The sequence below is a fragment of the Pleurodeles waltl genome, chromosome 4_2, assembly GCF_031143425.1.
Source record: "Pleurodeles waltl isolate 20211129_DDA chromosome 4_2, aPleWal1.hap1.20221129, whole genome shotgun sequence".
Classification (NCBI taxonomy): domain Eukaryota; kingdom Metazoa; phylum Chordata; class Amphibia; order Caudata; family Salamandridae; genus Pleurodeles; species Pleurodeles waltl.
This window is the reverse complement of record NC_090443.1, coordinates 768,422,492-768,442,605: the sequence shown is the minus strand read 5'-3', so window position 1 is coordinate 768,442,605 and position 20,114 is coordinate 768,422,492. Positions and strand designations below refer to the sequence as shown.

General features: G+C 44.2%; 1 protein-coding gene across 1 annotated transcript in view; it reads left to right on the top strand.

Moving 5' to 3' along the window:
* The window catches only part of MSH4 (mutS homolog 4), a 2,042,424-nt gene that overhangs the window by 811,128 nt on the left and 1,211,182 nt on the right, over positions 1-20,114 (top strand). The window contains exon 8 of the mRNA XM_069233217.1: positions 13,493-13,560. Within this exon, the coding sequence (XP_069089318.1) occupies positions 13,493-13,560 (68 nt within the window). The remainder of the gene's footprint in view (positions 1-13,492; positions 13,561-20,114) is intronic.

The following is a 20,114-nucleotide window of genomic DNA, read 5'->3' as shown; positions in this document are numbered from 1 at the left end:
GCAGGTCCAAATAAGATATGATCTGTGGGAGAGGGGGGTGCTGGGAAAAATGGAGTCCAAAAAAAGCCATCACAGCTCTGAGCAGAGAAGAAAGCAGAAATATTGTCACCCACATATGAGGCTTGGAAATCAGCCAGTACTCAGGAGCTTACACACAATGTCTGAGAGGAAGCAGTAGTCCCAGTCTTGGACACCGCAATATCAGAGACACATGGGGTCCGTGGAACAACTCTCCAAATCCGTCCGGTTCACGATAGGTAAGATAAGAAATCATACAGAGGACAAGGAAAACACCCAAAGACAATAAAAGTAGAAAAAGGGTGTAGCCAAGACACCTGGCACTATTAGGGAGGGTCACGTTGCATGCCACATGCCGGGACTAGAGGGGTACACACGTGACCTGAGGGCATTTTATGATCGTCGACCAATGTTCTGTGCAACGCCTCGTTTTTATATACCCCCTGCACACGTCTAGTTCTAAAACACTGCCCATACCGCATGCACACTCTAGTGTACTGGAGGAGTGGCAACGCCGACAGAGCAGCAGTTAATAATTAAATCTTACCCACATGCTCATGAGATCACCCCATAAAACAAACAGCTGTACACCTAGTCAGGCACAGAGAGGGGGGAGTCCCAACAACCCATAAAATTAATATGTTTATGAACAATCACCCATTTTTTCCAAATTAGATACCTGGAATGGGGCCACCTTTAGATGCTTCCCTGAAATTAAAAAATGCAGAAATTCCAAGGAAAAAGAAATTAGCAATGACATGTAAAGATGTAATGTTTGTCAAATAACAAACCAAACGATCTGAAATCAAGCCTCCGCTTGTACCACCTTTACAGCGTACCACCACCTCTTTCTTCAGCGACCACATAATCTCAACAGGACTTCCATACATCAACCCTTGTCATAAACTTTTTCCCAAACTGTACCACAACAACAATCCCAAATCATGAACTATGAACTGCACCACAAACCTTTTTGAACTGTCAAAAGTATGAAACTCCTACCACCAGAGGGCTACAGACATCTCCCCTGAATTCGTCCCAAGATGTTCAAAAAGTTAGGTATTTTTGCACATGTGTACATTCTTTGTCTATTATGGATACTGCTTTCATTTTCTGAGGAACAGGAGTTCATTCAGAAAATGTCACTGTGTTTACAAAGGGACCTCTCCCATGTTATTTATAATTACACCAATCACAACACCAGCAGTCCACACGTAATCACAGTGCCCTCTTACACAACACGTGGTATCAGCACATGACCGGTGTGGGGTCCAAAACATCAGCTAGGTCCTGTTATGTCTGTTGTTACCACATGCAGTAGGCACAGACAGGCTTCATTTGTCTGAAGAGGTGGCCCCTGAGAAAGCAAAATGCCTTGTCCACCTATACCTGTGGATTAGGGCCAAGATACAGCCCAGCATAACAGAACCCCATCAGGTACTAGTAAATCTGACCCACTAAGAGACCAATCCCACAGCACTGTACCTTTTCACCGAGCCTAGCGATATCCAAACTGAGCTAGATATGATGCGCAGGAAGGGCACCTTAGAGTAGGATATTGTTTGCCCCTGAGACTTTCCTGAAAAAAAGATTCTTGAGGTAGCAAAACCACCAAGCCAGTGCATAAACACTGCCGCTCCTGCTTCCACCTGTGGTTCTAGGGTGGCCCTAGGCATATCTGGGCCTGTCTTTGTTAACAACAACGGCAACAACAAGTGGACCCTAGACATGGAGTTTCAGTGGAAGGCCATCCATCTCAATGATATTAAGGGGAATGATTCTCATAGGGGAGGGTTGAAAAACAGCATTGATACCCCACGTCAGGAAATATGGGATACTGAGATAGATAGGTATGCGTGGTTAGAAGGGAAGGGCCTATCCCTAATTGTATGGAAACTCATGCTGTATTCCTTTTGTCTCAGAGGCTGTTTCAGACGCAAAAGAACCATTGGGTACGAATGAAAACTGTGGCACAATACTGCACATTCCAGACATGCAATGGGGCACTTCCTGCTGATGGACACTTACTGCCATTGTGGTGAGTTTGCTGAAACACAGCTCATCCCTGGATGATGTGGCCTCTGCTCCCTCATCAGCATTCACACCCCAAGGTCATTCCTGGAAAAGGCCTGTCAGAACTGTACCAACACCCGCTAAGGAAGAAGACTACTCGTAAGGCTCTAGAAGAACTGCTCATTATTTTAGCTGGCCTCTGTACACAGACATTCCAGAATAATGCGGGCTGTTCTCCAATGCACAGATACCAGTAGGAGGGTTTATACCCTTCTTCAACATGCAGACAAAAGTGAACACCCGCTGGTTGCAAATAACCATGTGGGAAATGCTCAAAATGATGAACAGCACTGAGCTTGGCCTTAATTCAATCAAGGAGGAACTGAGACACATCCATCTCATGGTGATGTAACATTGGTATGTGTTGGACTTGATGACCATAGTGGAGGGTGGGGTAAGCACAAAGATTGGTGATCTTGCTGTTCGTTCATATCTGGCAATGATATGGACAATGGGAGCCTGTCTCTTGCCATCCCTGCATTGCACTGACTACAAAAAGACATGCGTGAAGAGGGAGGTGCCCCTGAGCAGGAGTGGCTCATTAACTGGTTCTCCTGGCTCCCCCAGTGGCTGACTGGTCTGTGCATGTCATTGTTGCCCGTTGTCATATTGTTACTGATTTTGTGTGGTTTCCTGCAAATGGGGGTTTCCTGCTGTAAAAACACAGTACTCAAATTGAGCAGAATTCAAGCAGCTAGGGAGCAGGCTCAACAGGCCCCCAAAAATGTGACTGTCATGAAGAATGAGTTAGATGGTGTAGTTGAAAATTCAACTAGAGATGGGAATGGTAATATTGGAATAGCTGATGTCAGTGCACACAACGATACATTCATATACAAGAACAAAGTCCCATCACCATTATTAGATTCCCCTGTTGTGAACTCTCCATCAACCCCGGCACAAAGGTACATGGTCAGGCAGGCTCTGAGACCTAGGCCTAGGTTACTGACTGATAGGTCACATGTGGGGTGGCATGTAGCCAGGAGGCAAATGCCCAAACAAGAAACTCAGATCACATTCCACAGATAGGCGCTGCAACACCACAATGGTCCTGGGAGATTGGCCCCAATAAAACACACATGGCCAGAGGTGTGCGTGCATTCCCAAAACACCATAAAGTTAGATGCCATATGTAGTTAGGAACACTTAGCCAATCAGAACACAGCATGCTCAGCAAAACGCACTCACCACATGTTCCTCAAGGCGGACTTTGGACACGTACTCACTGGCCCACATTGCGTCCATGCAAGGTCTAGGCCCACCTGCATTTGTTATCAGGACCTTATTTATGATTCCATGACAACTGTTCACATTCTTCACCACAAAAAGAATGTTGTAAGACTTTTCCTGTAACCAAAAAAATGTGTATAACACCACGCAGAAGCTATGTACTTTGAGACTGTCCTCAGACCCTGGTTCTGTTACTGTTCTCCCGGCCATAATGTTCAATTAAACAAACTGTTCCTGTTTTACCAGACAATTCTTGCCTTTTGTTTTTTTACGGTAAATTCACATTTGAGCAACACTATGTAGAATTTTCTCTACTGCTTTCTATGATACAGCAGGACTCCCGATTCAATGACAGGGAATGATTCAAGCATGTGAATCTATGAAAGATCCAATACTGGAGAACTTTCTTACTTCTAGTCAGCAAATTGATCTGTGTTTGTGCTTTACTGATACGCAGGCTGCTATGACTTTTACTTAGAAAACAAAATGGTGATATGTTTCTTCGGACCTAATGACTTTGTAAAGCTACTCCTCCATTATATTATTAATAATTTTAAAACAATAATTTTTTGGTTGGATTTAAAAAAGAAAACAAATGTCTGGCTTGTGTCATTCTTAAAATTTTGTAATCTGTAAAGCTGTTGAAGTTTGTTTCTCCACATGCAAGTAGTGTAGTGCAGCCCTGACACTACTCACCTGATGCACATATAAAAACAGTATGTTCTAAAGAGCTCAAGTATGTGTGTTAGTTATGTGTGGCTTGCTCAGTTTTGTTTTGCAGGCTTCTGATCAGCAGTAACTTAAGTAAGTTCTTCACGGGGGGGGAGGTAACAGAGAAAGTCTTTGTCTCTCCCCTCAAAATGAACAGGTCCCACACCTGTATACATGCTGAATTAAATTATTTCACTCCCAGGAGTTGAAATTAAATCTGCACACCAAATCACATGCCTTGTCCTGTACATGTATTGCTTATTTCCCTAGATGAGCCCTGTGCTAGGCTGGGACTTCTAATATCTTACTCAGGCTGCCCTCAAAAAACACCCTTTGTCCAAAATAATGTTTCTCACAACAGGGTTGTCTCTAAGCTGCAGCACCCAGAACATGGGGACTTGGAAGTATGAGATCTCAGCACCTGGCTGTTTTCATCCTTCCCAAAGCAGCAGTTAGTGAAGAGCAAAGGACACACCTGTCCTATAACCTTCCTCACCTTGAAAAACAAACTACAGCCAAATCTCTTTCCATTCACCAAATGGCAGTGCTCAAGTAAACTAATCTGCATCTCCTTCATAAATTCAATTGTAATAGAATTTTTTAAGGTAGAACGGCCTCTCCCTCCTCACTTCAGTGTCTTAGTTTCCTCCCCCCAGCTACAGGAATGCAGGTAATGCACTTCCACTGTCTGGGAAGCGGTTCTCACCTCCATCCTATACCATGCTAAACCAGGACGATCCAAATGCTTTCCTTTTGTACTTGGACAAATCATTTGTGAGGCAAACTTTAAGGGTAAACATCAGAAGACATGGCTCTCACATTTGTAGAATCTCCTTTTGCATTATTTAACATGTATGTTCTTTCATGCTGCTTTGATCATGAGGATATTCAGCCCAAAGCACGCAGTATTTCCCTACATACACTTCCAAACCCTCTGCTGATCAGCTGTCCATGTTGAAGCAGTGGTCTAACAATGAGCTAGAACTGGGCTTACTGTTCACCTGATTCTAGGGCAGGAGTCTTCAAACTGGGGGGGCTCAAGTGATCCCAAGGGGGGTTGCCAGGCTCTGGCCAAAACAGGCATTAGACAGGTAACAGTGTTTTGTTTTACGCAGAAACATGTTATTGCATTTTTAAAAAGGTAACAGTACCTAATTGCAATGTTTAAATACATCTAGACATATTTAAACATTGCCATCTTTATGAAATAGTTGAGAAAATTTTTGAGGGGGTTCAATGGCTTTTATTTTTCAACTGAAGGGGGCGCGGCATTAAAAAGTTTGAGGACAACTGTTCTAGGGCCTATCTAAGGTGACTAATATAGAGCTATCTCACATACAAATAGTGATGTTTCTTTTTTCAGTTTGCCATCCTTGTAGTGTATGTTATATCAAATGTCTACTCTACGTGCCTAAAATCCTCCCTGAAAAATGTGAGCTTCACTTAAACCTTCTAGTTGTCACCTCTCTTTTTTTCTTTTAATCACCCATCCTTTGCATGCCATGTCTGAGACATGTGCATGTTTACCTTAATCTCTATTATTGTATTTGTGCAAATTGCCCACACCTCATCTCAAAGCTTACAACCTGTCCTTCTTGGTAAATCAGACAGTGAAACCTGGCAGTACCTAATCTGCTCTAGCTCATCTACTGATTCCACCGATCATCTGCATGAATTTATATATCCTCCCTCACTAATGATCATACCTAACTAATACTAATTTTAATCCACCTCAAGGACACTGGAATGGACATGGAAGCATGTCTCCTTGAGGGATCTAAAGTAAAGCACTGGATTAACCACTTACCTTGGTTCCTGAGCAAAGTGCTGCTTGGATAAAGCACTTTAGCACCTTGTTATGGCTAAAAAGTGCTATATGAATGTAGTTGCAATACAAAACTTAATAATAAAGGATCTGTTAACTTTCCGTGGTGTCCACTTCTGGTCCTTCCATCCTCTTTCAGCTTATCAGTAGATGACGGCTGAAGGGCTAAGAGTCAAACAAGGGGCCAGTTCTGAGATTACCCTTTCTTAGGTTAAAGGGTGAGTGATCTCACTTCTGGCAAAATACCACTGATTCTGGTAACTAACATACTTACAGTTAAATGTATATATGCAGGTATGTGTAATTGTATGTTAAACATATATACATAATAATGTGTATGTGGATGTAGGTTTATAGATGTGTATATTATTCTATGTTTAACACGTCCATAGGTCCTTGCATAGTTTCCATATCAGTTGTTTGATTCACTGCTTAATAGTATCTGTTTTTATTTTATCTAAAGCAATAGGTAAATATTATCTTAACTATTTATCTACAAGCATTTCACTGTTGAAATATTGAGGAAAGATAAAATAATGTTATAAAAGTAAACAAATATATTAACTTCAAATACTGCAACTCTTGTCTGTGCTTATACAATACAACTTAAATCTTAATAATGTATAGCAATATTTACACATACAGGCCCTACTATGTAATCATGCATCTATATATTTATTACTTCACTCCTACTGTACAAGAGAAAAGAAAATAAATACTCTCAACAGCTTTACTCTGTCTCACCAGCACCCGATACCTCTATCAATCTATCCTCTATCTCCACTCTCTGACTCATCCCAAACCCATTCTACAATTATGGTCTCTAAAATAATCCTTTCTAGACTTTTACCTCATTTACTCCACCTGGCTCCCCCTAAACCTCAGTTTTCTGCTATGATGTCCCAAACAACCCCACTAAATTCTCCCTCATTTATCTCTCCTTTAACTCATCACAAAACACCATTTTATTACTATGATCTCCCCAATCTCTCTCTACAACCGTTCCCTCCTCCATCTCTCTTTTACTTATCCCAGACCTCAGCTTGCTACTATGATCTCCAAATTAACACTTCTGGATTCTCCCCTCCTCTATACCTCAACTGTTCTACTTAATCTTACTAACAGACTCACGACCTCCACTCAAATTAAATCATACCTCCCTACACTAAAACTAACACTGTACACATATTCTCCTATACTATTCCACCACTAACCCTTTTGGGTTCCAGACTAGCGTGCTACTAGCTGAAAATCGCTTAGGCGACTCGTCAGGGGTAGTAAGCACTATCTAAATACAATTACAATTACATGCTTGCTTAGTGAATTGCCACATGTATTTGATGCAAATGGTCTTGGCTGCAGTGCACAGAGACCATTCACTGCTGCACACAGGAAATTAAAATTAGAGGGAACATTGCGCAGATTAAGTATCTCACAGGCCTTGGATGCTGAAGCTACGCGATCACACAGCTGACTCCATGCAACCCAAGCCTTACCCTGTGTCACAGATTATTGAGTCCACTGGTAGAAAAATAGAGCACTGACCCGAACAGGTAAAATAGGGGAGCATAGCAGTTATCACAGCTATGCAAACATGCGTGTCCCTTCTTTCATCCATTTTTCTATGGCCAGCATACACTGGCTTAGGATAAAATGGACATCTTAGTGCCCCAGCAATGCTCTTCTGAGTATTCCTTGCCCTTCACTCCCATTTGCAGTTGCCTACCCATCCTATGATCTGTGTGGAATGGGTATGTTGTTTTCACATATACTAAAACCAGTTCACCTGATACAGTTCCTTTAAGTATCATTTTTCACCAGGTGCATTGAGGCAGGTGCTTTTTGTGTTCAGTGGTCCTGTGGCCATTTTGTTTATATTTGGTGCCGTGTTTTCCCATGCTTGGCCTCAGCAATGATAACATGTCACACTCTTCTTCACTAGTACTAAACATTCCTAGCTCCTTTATCAGAAGTCCCCCCACCACTGTCTGAACCTCATTGCATTGCAGTGCTCCTCTGCTCCTTGAGCTACCTCATAACAATTCACTATAGTTTAATAAACTCTGAGTCTATATTAAGCAAAAAAACACAGTTAAAGATTCATTATGGTCAGCAGACACAAAACTGAGAAATCCCTGCACTTTGCCAGACAGTATGCAATGAACAGTTCATGGCATAACTCAAACCTCCCCATGTTTTCCTTTTCTTATGTCTTCTTTTTATCACAGGTCATTAGTAAAGTGTTCTACGGAGTGTGGCGAAGTTGTGAGTTATGGTGTGGCAGAATAAGTGCCTGGGTCCAAAGCTCTGATCAGAAGCCTGTGGCTGGTGCAATTGCATGTGGGTGCATTAGGGCCCTGATTTATAAGTTTACTGCCGGCCACCGCCATTCCTAGACGCCAGCCGGGTGTCATATTTAAGGAATGACGCTAGCAGGCACTAAGGCCCGGTCAGTGTCAAAAGAAATGATGCTAACCAGGCAGGGAAGGAGTAGGGAAAACTGGGGGTTGTGCATCAAAGAACGACCCTAGTTAGGTTAGCGTCAAAAATATTGACTCTAACCTGCCTAGCGTCATTTTTTGATGCACAACCCCCATGGACATGACTCCTGTCTTAGCAAAGACAGAAGTCATGCCCCCCTGCCCAATTGCCATGCCCAGGGGACTTCTGTTCCCAGGGCATGGCTACTAGGCAAAGTGCCATGTAAGGGGGCCCAAGTTAGCCTCCCCATGGCACTTACAAAAAAAAAAAATAACACTTACCTGGACTTACCTTGAATGGGTCCCCCCATCCTTGGGTGTCTTCCAGGGGTGGGTGGGGGTTGCAGGTGGTGTCCCTGGGTTTAGGGAAGGGCACTTATGGACTGCTTTCTTGGTCTCCAACCATGGAAATGAGTCCACAGGTCCCCTAACGCCTGCTCTGAGCTAGGCGTTAAATAATGGCACTAAACAGGCTTAGCAGCATTTTTAAGGCCCTCCTTCTACCGTGCGTCATTTTTGCATGGGAGGATAAATAAGGCGCCAATGCCTTAGAGTCAGTTTTTGCCCAGGAATGCCTATCCTGCATCTCATTGACGCAATGTCGGTTTCCACACTAAAAAAATATGTTAACTCCTATATTTTGACGCTAGACGGGTCTAGCGTCATAATATAAATAAGGAGTTAAGTTTGCTCTAGATTTGTGAAAAAAAATTGACGCAAATCCAGCGCAGAGTATAAATAACCCCCTAAATACCAAGGCTGTGTGGTATTCAATCCACCTCATACCTCTTTAATCCACTGCCAGAAACTTCCTGCCCCTTGAACGCCTTGTGTGTTTGCTCTTATTAGCGTCCCGAGCCCCACGTACTGTTTTAGTCTGCTTTGGTGTAACTTCTTTCAAGCGTGTCATCACATATTCTCTCACTGCAAGATCTACATCCTTGCTTTGGAGCTACAGTGCTGCCCCAGTGCCATGGGCTCAGCAAGCTGTGGTGGTCTCAGTGGGAGACCTTGAGACCGCACTTCTGTGTGCTTTGTGACAAGTCAATGCTCCGATCGCAACACACACTCACCAGTACCCCACCATCCCCCACTAGGCTGAAGCAGGGACCCACTCTATTGCTCCCTTTTGCTTACAAACAGAGCAGCACTCCCCAGTACTTCCGGGGCCTAAGCAGAGAACCACTCTAGTACTCTCTTCTGTTTGCAAGCAACTCGAAAATTTCATTCAACAACACCTGTTTGCTCTAGGGGCTCCTGCTCCCGAGTGAGCTCTGCGCCAGCCCCCAAGCGAATTCAAAGGTAAGTGAAAGGGATAATCTATGTACTTGTCTTCTTCGGTTCAGCAAAGAATGTGTCATCTTAATTGTAAAGCTGTATGCTCTTAGAGGCACCCTGCCCGATCATCGGCTGTTTTCTGTTCAAGTTAATACCAGGAAACAGGGTTCAGCAGTAGTTTATCTGTTGTGCTTCAATGATGCAAATCCTCTTTTATAATTAAACTGATCCTTGCTCTTCGCAGACTCGTTCATCTTTGTTGGCTGATGAGATATGACATGCTAAGTGTAATTTCTCTAAAATATTATATCAAAAGGATGAACTACAGAAAGTAATTATTAGATTGGTTAGCATGAAATATGTCTTTTACACAAGCCAGAGAAGAAAGGGGACATCTTCCGTTCACAATACATTCTGCATTCTCTTTCTGTCAGTTCTGTCAACCTAAACGGGCAAATCTGTAATTATGAGACTTAACTGCCGCAGACTCTCTGTAGACGATCAGAAGAGAGAGGAGTGGTTTTTTTTTCCAGGTATGCTCTCATATCTCGAGCTATTGTTGCTTCAAAAATCACAGAAACTGTCTCCAGCGTGCAAAGAGAGCGTTATATTGGTTGTTTGTGTCGGTTAAACAACTAATATAAATATAGCAAACTTTTATGCCTTTGTTTTTAAATTGTGGAATAAATCATGAAACTTCACCTTGCTAAATAGCATTGTGGAACAGTGAAACTGACCTTTAAAATTAACTTTTAAGAAGTTTAATGTAAAAGAATCGTCAGCCCGCTGTTTCTATAGTTTGCTTTTGCGTTGAGCGTGCCAATGAATAGTTCAAGCAGAACTATGTTGCTCAGATATCGTTCATGTGCCCTAAAGATATTCGTTTAGTTTAAATGATAAACTCTTCACACTAGTAGAAAGAATTACTTCTCGCTAAACCGAAACAAAGGCGAGACGATGAAAGCCCTCAAAACGTGGGTAAGGAGTGAGTTCCCACAATACAAATGTTTAGAAAAATACAAATTATGGAGGGATTATTTTTCTCCTTTGTTTGCTGTTCTGAATTTGTGCTGTGCCATTGACTGGCACCGAAGAAGGGTGACAGAGAGGGTGAGACGTAGCAATGTGTGTTGGTGAATAAAGGCATGCATCTGTTACTGTGGTGGTCCCAAGACCACGTGTGTGACCCCTCACTTTGCACTAGTCTGTAGAGTTCCTCCAGAGTGTGCAATATTTTACCAAGACTGCTTTCTTTATTGTCTCGTATGCTGGTACTTTCAAATATGATTTCAGGATATCAGTTGTATAAAAACCTTTTGTGTTTAATTTAATAGAGTATAATGTTGCACTATAATAATCTGGGCCATGTACATGGTGTACATGATAACTGCCTTGCCTCTCAGTTCGCTAAATAAACTTTTTTTCATATTTTGCATGATATTTGTTGAATGATTTATATAGTAAATATTTTCAGGGCTCAGATCTGTAGCACTCTTAACAACCCACAACCTCAACTACTGTGTAACTTAAACATGTAACTTAAACGTGTATTCTGGATAAATGAGTGGTTACTCTTGTAGATATATATATCTTTTTACTTGTGTGGAGGAAATGTACTCTTAAAGAACAGTTCTTTCTATGAGTTGTAAGCTAAATGGTGAGGAACTCTGTTCATAACCTTAAAGCTCTAGTTCGCTCTTCTTTAGTGTCTCTGACCAGCAGCCCAACCCCCCTAGCACACCTACCCAACTGTTAAACACTTTAGTTCTGTTAATATTTCACAAGCTTTGTAACACCATCACACGCTTTCAAATATAATCACAACTGCCAACATTGCACTGTGCACCCTGCAGAGAGACCAGTAGTCTAAACACCATAATGACCCAATGATAGGCACTGTGAAATACATGCACTGACTTCTGCCTCAATCCCAAATCTCTCAATTATGTCTCATTGGGAAACACCAGCCCACCGCCTGAACTCAGAGATACCCACGAGCAACAAGGCCACAGCACAAGATTAATACACAGTATGAAAGAACCCGCAGGCAAATAATGTGCTGGTAAAAAAAGAAATGCTGTTAAGGAAGCAAATTAAGTCACATGTGAGAACTGCACGTGAGCTTTCTGACAGGCTTAGATAACTTAATTATTAATATTACTGTTGACCTTTGGCCCTAGTTTCCTCAAATTGCTTCAGACAGGGCTCGGCAGCATAGTCTGCAAAGCCCCTAAAGGATGTGTTTAGAACTCCTGGGGCTTTGCGACCCACAGGTTTAGAATCGCTGATATATACAGTCTGACAGCTCCTTTACATCTCACAAAAAGACTCCAATCTAGGCTGATGTTAAAAATGAGCACCTCAACAGATCTCTCCACTTCTCTCTCCCTCCAACCATGCCAGCTCAGGGCCACAATTATACACACAATCTCAGATATACGGCCCAGTGGACTAACCAGCTAAGCAAACTATATTATACAAAGTGTTTTATTGTCATTTTTGCATTTTCTGCTCATTTCTTGCTCTCTTTTTGCCTTTTCTGCTTGTTTCTTATTCTCGGTTTTGCTTCTTTCTGCTCCTTTCCTGCCCTCTTCCTGCCGTTTCCCTCCTCCTGCCACTCAGCGCCCCTCCATCCCCCAGGACCTACTTAATGGAGGCTGCAGCATGACTAAATTGAGCAAGTCCTTGTGCCAGCTTCCCGTGCAACAGGTCTCCTGTCACACCTTGCCAGCAGTCTGCTACCCTCTTGCTCCTTTGTCCCTTGCTGCCCTTTGTTTGTGCCTTCTGTGTTCATTTCTTGCCCTCTGCGCCTTCTCTGCTCGTTTCATGCTCTCTGTGCCTTCGCTGTTTTTTTCTTGCCCTCTTTTTGTGCCTTCTCTGCTCAATTCTTGCCCTCTTTTTGCCTTTTTAATTCATTTCTTGCCCTCTGTTTTTCTTTTTTCTGCTCATTTCTTGCCCTCTTTTCCCCATTTCTGCTTGTTTCTTGCCCTTTTTTTGCCTTTTCTGCCCACTTCTTTCCCTCTGTTTTGCTTTTTGTGCACCTGTCTCTTGCCCAGTTCCTGCCCCTTTTCTCCTCCTGCCACCCAGAGTCCCTCCCTCCACCAGGACAACATCTCTGACAGACTTCAGAAAGAAACTCAAGACCTGGCTTTTCGATGGAGACCTAGCACCCCAGTGCCCATGTTTACGAAGTATATACTTGCATAGATCAATCAATCAATCAATCAATCAGGGATTTGTAAAGTGCACTACTAACCCGTGAGGGTCTCAAGGCACTGAGGAGGGGAGGGGGGTAGAAGGTGGAGGAGAGGTGCTGCTAGCGCCCAACAGCCAGGTCTTGAGAAGCTTCCTGAAGGTCCGGTGCAGGTGGGTGGGAAGAGTGTTCGCCGTTTTGGCGGCGAGGTGCGAGAATGATCTACCGCCGGTTGTAGTTCTGTGGACACGTGGGACGGTTGCGAGGGAGAGGTCGGCGAAGCGTAGATGCCGGGTCGGGGTGTAGAAAGAGAGTCCTCTGTTGAGGTATTCTAGTCTGGTGTTGTGCAGTGCTTTGTGAGCGTGGTTGAGGAGTTTGAAGGTGATTCTTTTGTTGACTGGGATCCAGTGCAGGTTTTTCAGGTGGTCTGTGATGTGGCAGTGGTTGGGGATGTCCAGGATGAGGTGTGCGGAGGCGTTCTGGATGCGTTCTTACATTTAATTGAAAATACTGTAATTGAAATATTTTGTACAAATAGGAGAGAGCTGATTTGCTTTTTTATGCACAAAATATCAATGAATAATACAGTTAAAACAACAAATGTTTTTGGTGCATCATTTGAAGAGTAGTTCCTTAGTTTGTTCAGCTGTTAATGATTCGTTTTCATTTTTGCTTTGAATTTAGTTATTTCAAAGTTCTTGGACACAGAACATCTTCTTTCAAATCTCGTGCAAATTCCAAAACAGGATACAGTAAGTTTAATGCGTTCTATCTTAGTGAGTCAAACGTTTTCCACATTTTTGTGTATTTTTAAATGTTAGTCGTCAAAAAATACGTTCTTCACAGTAAGGCGGGAAGACCAATGTTTATACATAAAACCCTAACTAGCACTAAAACACTGGTTCTGTGTTGATGCTGTTCACTATTGTGCACAATAGGATTAGCTATTACACCGCACTGCTTGCTAAAATAGTCATTCAATTTAAGAAATTGCGAATAATTTTTGCGATGTTTGTTCAAAGAAAGGTTTAAACAGGAGCGGCTGGTGTTCAAGGGCTAAAGGGCTGCGCCCCTAGCCTTTTCTGGCCTCTCTAGTGAAGCATATATTTAATTACATGATGAAAGTAAAACATTTTCTGCACAACATTTCCTAAGTGAAAGTTGTGCACTTTGAAAAGCCCCACTGCGCCTGCGTCAGTATGTGGCTGAAAGCTGCACAGTAGGGCTGACAGGGCTTGCCCACTCAAAGCCCTTATGTTTTCTCAGAACGCAGTGATGTCCCTGGCTTATCTCCTCCTCCACCAGAAGCCCTAATAGTAAACAGCCTGGAGTTTTTTTTGTTCAGCCCGGGTTTCTGAAAACTTCATGACACTCCGATATTATTATCGACCCTTTCCTATTTACTCAAATGGTGGGGTGTGATCAGAAGGGTCTACTTACCAGAGGTCACATTTTATTAAAAGAATGTGGCATTGCGCAAAGAAAATCCCCTTTTCCTGCATTGCAAGCAGTCTGTGGCAGAGAAATGGAATAAATACAATAAATAACTCCATCCAGGGCTCTCTGGGAGACAGGAGTGTGACCTGAAGACCTCAAGTCATAAATATGCCAAAGATAACCCTGCTCACAAGTAAGTTGGAGCTCTATCTTTTTTACAGACAATAAGATAAAAATCTGTTCTCTCAGCTCTCCTCTTCCTTCACTGCCTCTGTAGGTGATATCATCTCTCAAAGGCAGTAATGGTTCCAGTAATTTATCATGGCTAGTTATGCTCCTTTTATTTCTTCTGCAGACTAATGACATGCTATGTCATATTAAACATGTAATCTGCAGCTCAAATAAATGTGTACCTTTTATCACTGAAACTGCTGGATACTGGATGGTTGAGGTAATGTGTGTTTGTTTGAATAAGTGTTTGCAGGGCTTGACTGAGTGGCTGAGAAAATGTGGGTATCTGTGTATAAGAGTTGTGTGAATGGCAGTGGATGACAATGTGGATGAGAAAATGGGTAGGTGACCAAAGGCAGTGAGTAGGTGAATGGAAATACGTGGGTGGTGAGGCTCACTCACAAGGTGCAATTCTGTCTTGTATTTGTGTCCCACCACTGCTTTCAGTCACCAGCCGCCACTGGGTTTAAAACCCCATTGATCCTTACTTTCACAACATAAATTCAAAAAACTATTGCAACGTTCCTGACTATTGTTCAGTTGGACTATCTGATGGAACGATCATTGTGTAAATGGTATCTGAATGAATAACGAGTCTGTTGATCTTTAAAAGCTTATGCACTGCACCGTCTTCGAAGCTGCGCGTTAATATCTCACTAAGTTGTTACAGATTTCCCATTCATCAGCCACTAAACAAACATTTGGGGACAGAATGCATTCATTTGAAATTATTTTTGCTCCACCTTAGGCTCTTACCAGAAAATTGTGCAAACTCCTGCCATTCCCTGGTTGGAGGAGATTGAAGGCAGTGGGCCACACTAAACACAATGCTTTTCTCTCTGGCAGAATTGATTCTTTCTGACCCTAAAGGTACGAGTAAATACTCTTTTCAGGTTTCAGCCTGGTCCTGAAAATTCTTCTTACCAATGACTCCCCAGCATCACCATGTGGTGCCTTGTGTCTCCAGCCACAACTCCCTTCTAACATCAGCCGAGTGCCACCCTTGTGTCAGTTCCTATTTTTCCATGAATTTTTGACACAGTCCAGAGCTCACTCTATGAGTTTTCCAACACTATGAGTATGCCCAACAATTCCCCCTTTTTGAAAGGGTCTAGGTCATATTTTGTTATAGAGGGCCTAAGGCCTTGAGCCTTGTAGACACTGGCACAAGTAGAGGTCTTCCTTCCCCCCCACAGTGACTATATGTGGCATTTGTAGTTGAGACATATTCTGTAGACTGTGACTCTTGTGCCTCCTTGCACCTCAAGGTCAACAGGGAGTAGGATGACAAGCTATTTTTACTGTTCTGTTTTTTTTGGAAGGCCTGCAGAGAAACTCCTAAGCAAATTCCCTCCCACAAAGGTGAGTCACCTTGCAGGGAACACTTTCCCAAGAGTTCTTCCAAGCGTCTCGCCCATGTCCTGCATGAAGTGGAGCACCAGAATGAGTACCTGGCGCTGACCCCAATTGAACTAGAAAAGGCCTGTGACATGGTGCACTACGGCTATCTACTCGAATTGCTGAGAGCAAAAGGCCTTGGCCCATAATATCAGGAATGGGTCCAGTTGCTCTACACTGATCCTAGCAGTGGGTCGAAGTCTCTCGGAGGAGTGAGCACTGGAGTGGGGGACACAGCAGGGCTGCCCCCTTTTACCACTCCTGTTCGCGTTAGAAATAGAGCCCTTGGAGATCTGGGTGCGCCGGAGACTATAGGACTGAGGCATACGTCTGATGGACTCTCACCACATAATATTTCTCGATGTGGATGACGTGTTTTTCTACATTGCTACCTCACGTGTAGTGCTGCCTATGCTGTGGCAGCTCTTACATGAATTTGGGAACCTGTCTGGTCTCCGGCTCAACCACAATAAATCCTGGCTCTTTCCCTTGGCCTCCTTGGTCACTACGCCATTGGATCACCTCCAGAGCCTCGGATTTCGTTCGCAACTGGCACAATTCTGAGATGTGGGGATACAGATGGCCCACACTGAGGCACAGCAGCTACCCCTAAATATGGATAAGGTATTTGATGCCCTACGTAAGTCAGTGGCCTTCTGGAACATATTGCCACCATCACTGATTAGCAGACTGGCTGTGGCCAAAAAGGTGCTGTTGTTGCAATGCCTGATTACATTGTAGAATTCGCTCTGTCCCATACCCAAAAAGGTCTTTAAGCAGCTGAACACAGTACCTATATCATTACTGTGGGTGGACCCCCTCAGTAGGGTGGCCTTGACCACACTGAGCCAACGGTACAAGGAAGGGAGCCTAGAGGTGCTAAGACTTGACCTGTACAATTATGCCTCACATTTATAACATGCGGCTAGATGGCTGGACGAGGGGGAAAACTGGGAAAGGTGCCGGACGAGGGGGAAAACTGGGAAAGGTGCCTACTGGCAGAGTCAGTAGCCACAGACCACCTCCCAGTGGCACTAATGGAGAGGGGTGGAGTCGCTAGGGACCTGCCCTATGTTGTTCGTCAGACAGCGCACATATGTCAACGCTATGTAGAAGCCGTCCTGAGGCATGCCCCTTTCACTGAGAACTCCACATCTGGATACTGGCACCGGTACAGGAAATGACGGACGATATATCCTTTTAGGCCTGGACGGACGGTGGCTGTGCTCTGTTGGGTGATCTGTATCCTGATGAATTTTTCTTCTCCTCTGAACAAGACTGCAAGGACTTTGCACTGGGGGGGCACTTCCTACACCTTGCTGGACTGACTAAGGTGGCCAAATTGACTTGGCCCACATACCCAGAAGCACTCCAGTCCACTCAAACACTGGACATCTTACTGTCCTGAGGCGCAGGTTGACATCTGTAGTGGGTGATGAGGGTGGACGTGGCCGATCCATTACCCCTGGCATGTGCCGTGTGGGGTATGGACCTAGAGTCTCCGCTAGATGACAGAGCATGGTCTGACATCCGCAAACTCACACATACAGTGTATTGTAATACATGCTTTAAGCTAGCACACTACAACTTCCTCCTCAGGATGTAAATGACTCCCAAGAGTCTTCACCACAAATCCCACACCTGACTGGACAGTTGCCCATCCTGTAATGCCGGTGGGGCGGACATCTTGCACCTGGCCTGGTGATGCCAGAATGTGCAAGAATTCTGGGCACAGGTGGTGATGGACTTACAGAGGACCACACATTTACAAATTGACTGTACACCGCTACACTGTTGTTGGGCTATGTTAAGCGGCCAAGGGGTTGTAAGGTATCCTACAAATTTCGACAATTGGTGCTAGTCCTAGCAGAGCATAGAGTAGCCATCACTTGGATGGGTTAGCGTGCCTCCTCAGTCGAACAATGGCACAGGGACGTACAGAAGTGGGCACTGGCTAAGGATATTTACTTGAAGTTGAATCGGCGTGAGAACAATTTGGCGGACAACTTCCAGGTATGGAGGGAATTGTGTGATACGTTTTTAGACCCACGTGCAGATACCAAGTCCGCTGACAGCGATGACACAGGTGCGAGTGTGAATGAGGATATGAATCCAGATAGGGGGGGGGATTAACTGCAGCAATGTCAGGATGTTTAGGCTGCAGGATTGTTGTGTAGCCGGGCAACATGGAGTGCTGGAGATAGGCTGCCTCTGCGATTGTTGCTTGAATGATAGTGCTTTCCAAAACGAACTGCCATGTAATGTGTATAGTGTTACTCATGCTGCTGCCTGTTTTTCTCAAAAACTGAAAAATAGAAGTTGTTAAAAAAAAAAGTATTCTTCCTAGACAAAAAACAAAAAATAGAGCCAAAGAAGCTGTCCTGCCTTTGTGACTGGTTGAACTCTTCATGTCAGACTCTTCTTGATATTGGATGACCCCCACTGGCACCCAAAAATATAAACTTTAAGTTTCCTGCTGCTTTGGCTGATCCTGTTCAGGAAGAGGCCTTCCACCAAGAAATGCAAAATCTTTTAAGAGTGGCTCTGCATCCCTCTGGGCTACTCCCCAAGAAGGAGTCAAGTCCTGCGGGCTTGGTGACTTTTGCAGCTCTGCTTCTGACACCTTTTAACACCGCACATTCATCAGCTTCGAACCCAGCACCTGTAGTGAACTTGAGAACAGCTTGGATGTTGTTCTCCATTCGCTTGGGCCATTCTTCAGCACCTATGTCAAAACCAAAGGTGAAACTGACCAAGGAGCTGACTCTGACACCAACCAAGGAGTCAACAGGGAAAAGTAACATCTGTGTGGAAAAGGAGGTCAAGGCTAATTTTAATGATGAGCCCTCTTCAAAACATCTCCGATGGCCAAAAGGTTTGCCTGCTTGGAGAATATTTTCGGCTCAGATTCAGATGCCTTTGCGGTAGAGGATAAGGACTAAGGCCATTTGAGGAACCATGGCCCAGTCTGACCATCACCTGCCACCTTACAATACCGATGCTGGCCTATACTTGTAAAAGTACAAAAGGCCAGTGACCTGGATACTTCACCAGGAGGTGACATTTCCTACTCTCTGACACTACTTTAGAGAAGGTCTTTCATCTTTTTCAACAGTTGTCTGTAAGGGGGGAGATGTCTTTCAATCGCTTTCACCGCTTTTCACAGTAACAAAGGAGCCCTGGCCTCTGTTTACTGATAGGGTGACCAGACGTCCTGGATTTCCCTGGACGGTCCCGTTTTTTTGAGAAGTGTCCCGACACTTTTCTGAAAAGTACAGAAATGTCCCGGTTTTTGAGGAGTGTACGGGATATTTTCATAAATGTCCCGGTTTTGTGATCCATTTTGTGTGCGCATGCGCACTTTTCGCCGCTGCAAATGTTGCGGCATGACGTCACTTGTGTGAGCGTTATAGCGGGAAGGGAAACCCTTTAAAGAGAGACATTTTCTCACTGTATTTTGCTTCTCCTTCTACAGTGCAGGAGCAACGTAGATGTGCCGGCCGTCCGGAAAGTGCTCCTCACCAGTGGCCAGCACGACCCTGCTCTGCTCACAGGAGTCAGGGGTCACTGCCTGCAGGAAGATTGATTCAGCCACCTGCTTGACTCTGCTCTGTCCTTTCACGGCGCTCAATGTTCAGCATCTGCCAAAGTCTAAGGAGGCCTGGCTGGAGTGGAACCATCCTGTGTGATCCTTCCCCAGCCCTAACAATACCAGCAAGCCGGGACCGGGGTCCCATCCTCTGCATCAGAGCTTCTCCAACCAGGAATTGGATCCTGCGGCAGCCACACAGACTTTCTGTCTATGGCAGCTGTCAAGTAGTCCTCCTTTTATGTTGATGGTTGCGGCAAACTGTAGTCCTACTTCTATGTCTATGACCTGTCCCAGTTTTTTGCTTTGAGAATCTGGTCACCCTATTTAATGAGGCACTTCTGATGGATACAACTATCTGTGGATTCCTCACCTTCTGAATTCTCCCCCTTGCGCCAGCATCCGACGGAAAATCTTCTTCCCAGCTCTCCACGTCAACGAGGACGTCATAATTGCACAGCTCCACGCGACTCCCTCTGACGTCACTGTGCCAATAAGAGGTCATCGCCGGCGTGCTGACGTCAGTTCCCTTTTTTCCGTGCCTTCAACGGTTTTCTCCTAGCTCTCGCCACTGTTAAAGGTGTTCCATCTTGTTTCTGGTTACAAGCTTGTTTCTGGTTGCAATGTCTCCTCCTAGGAAGTCGGGATTTA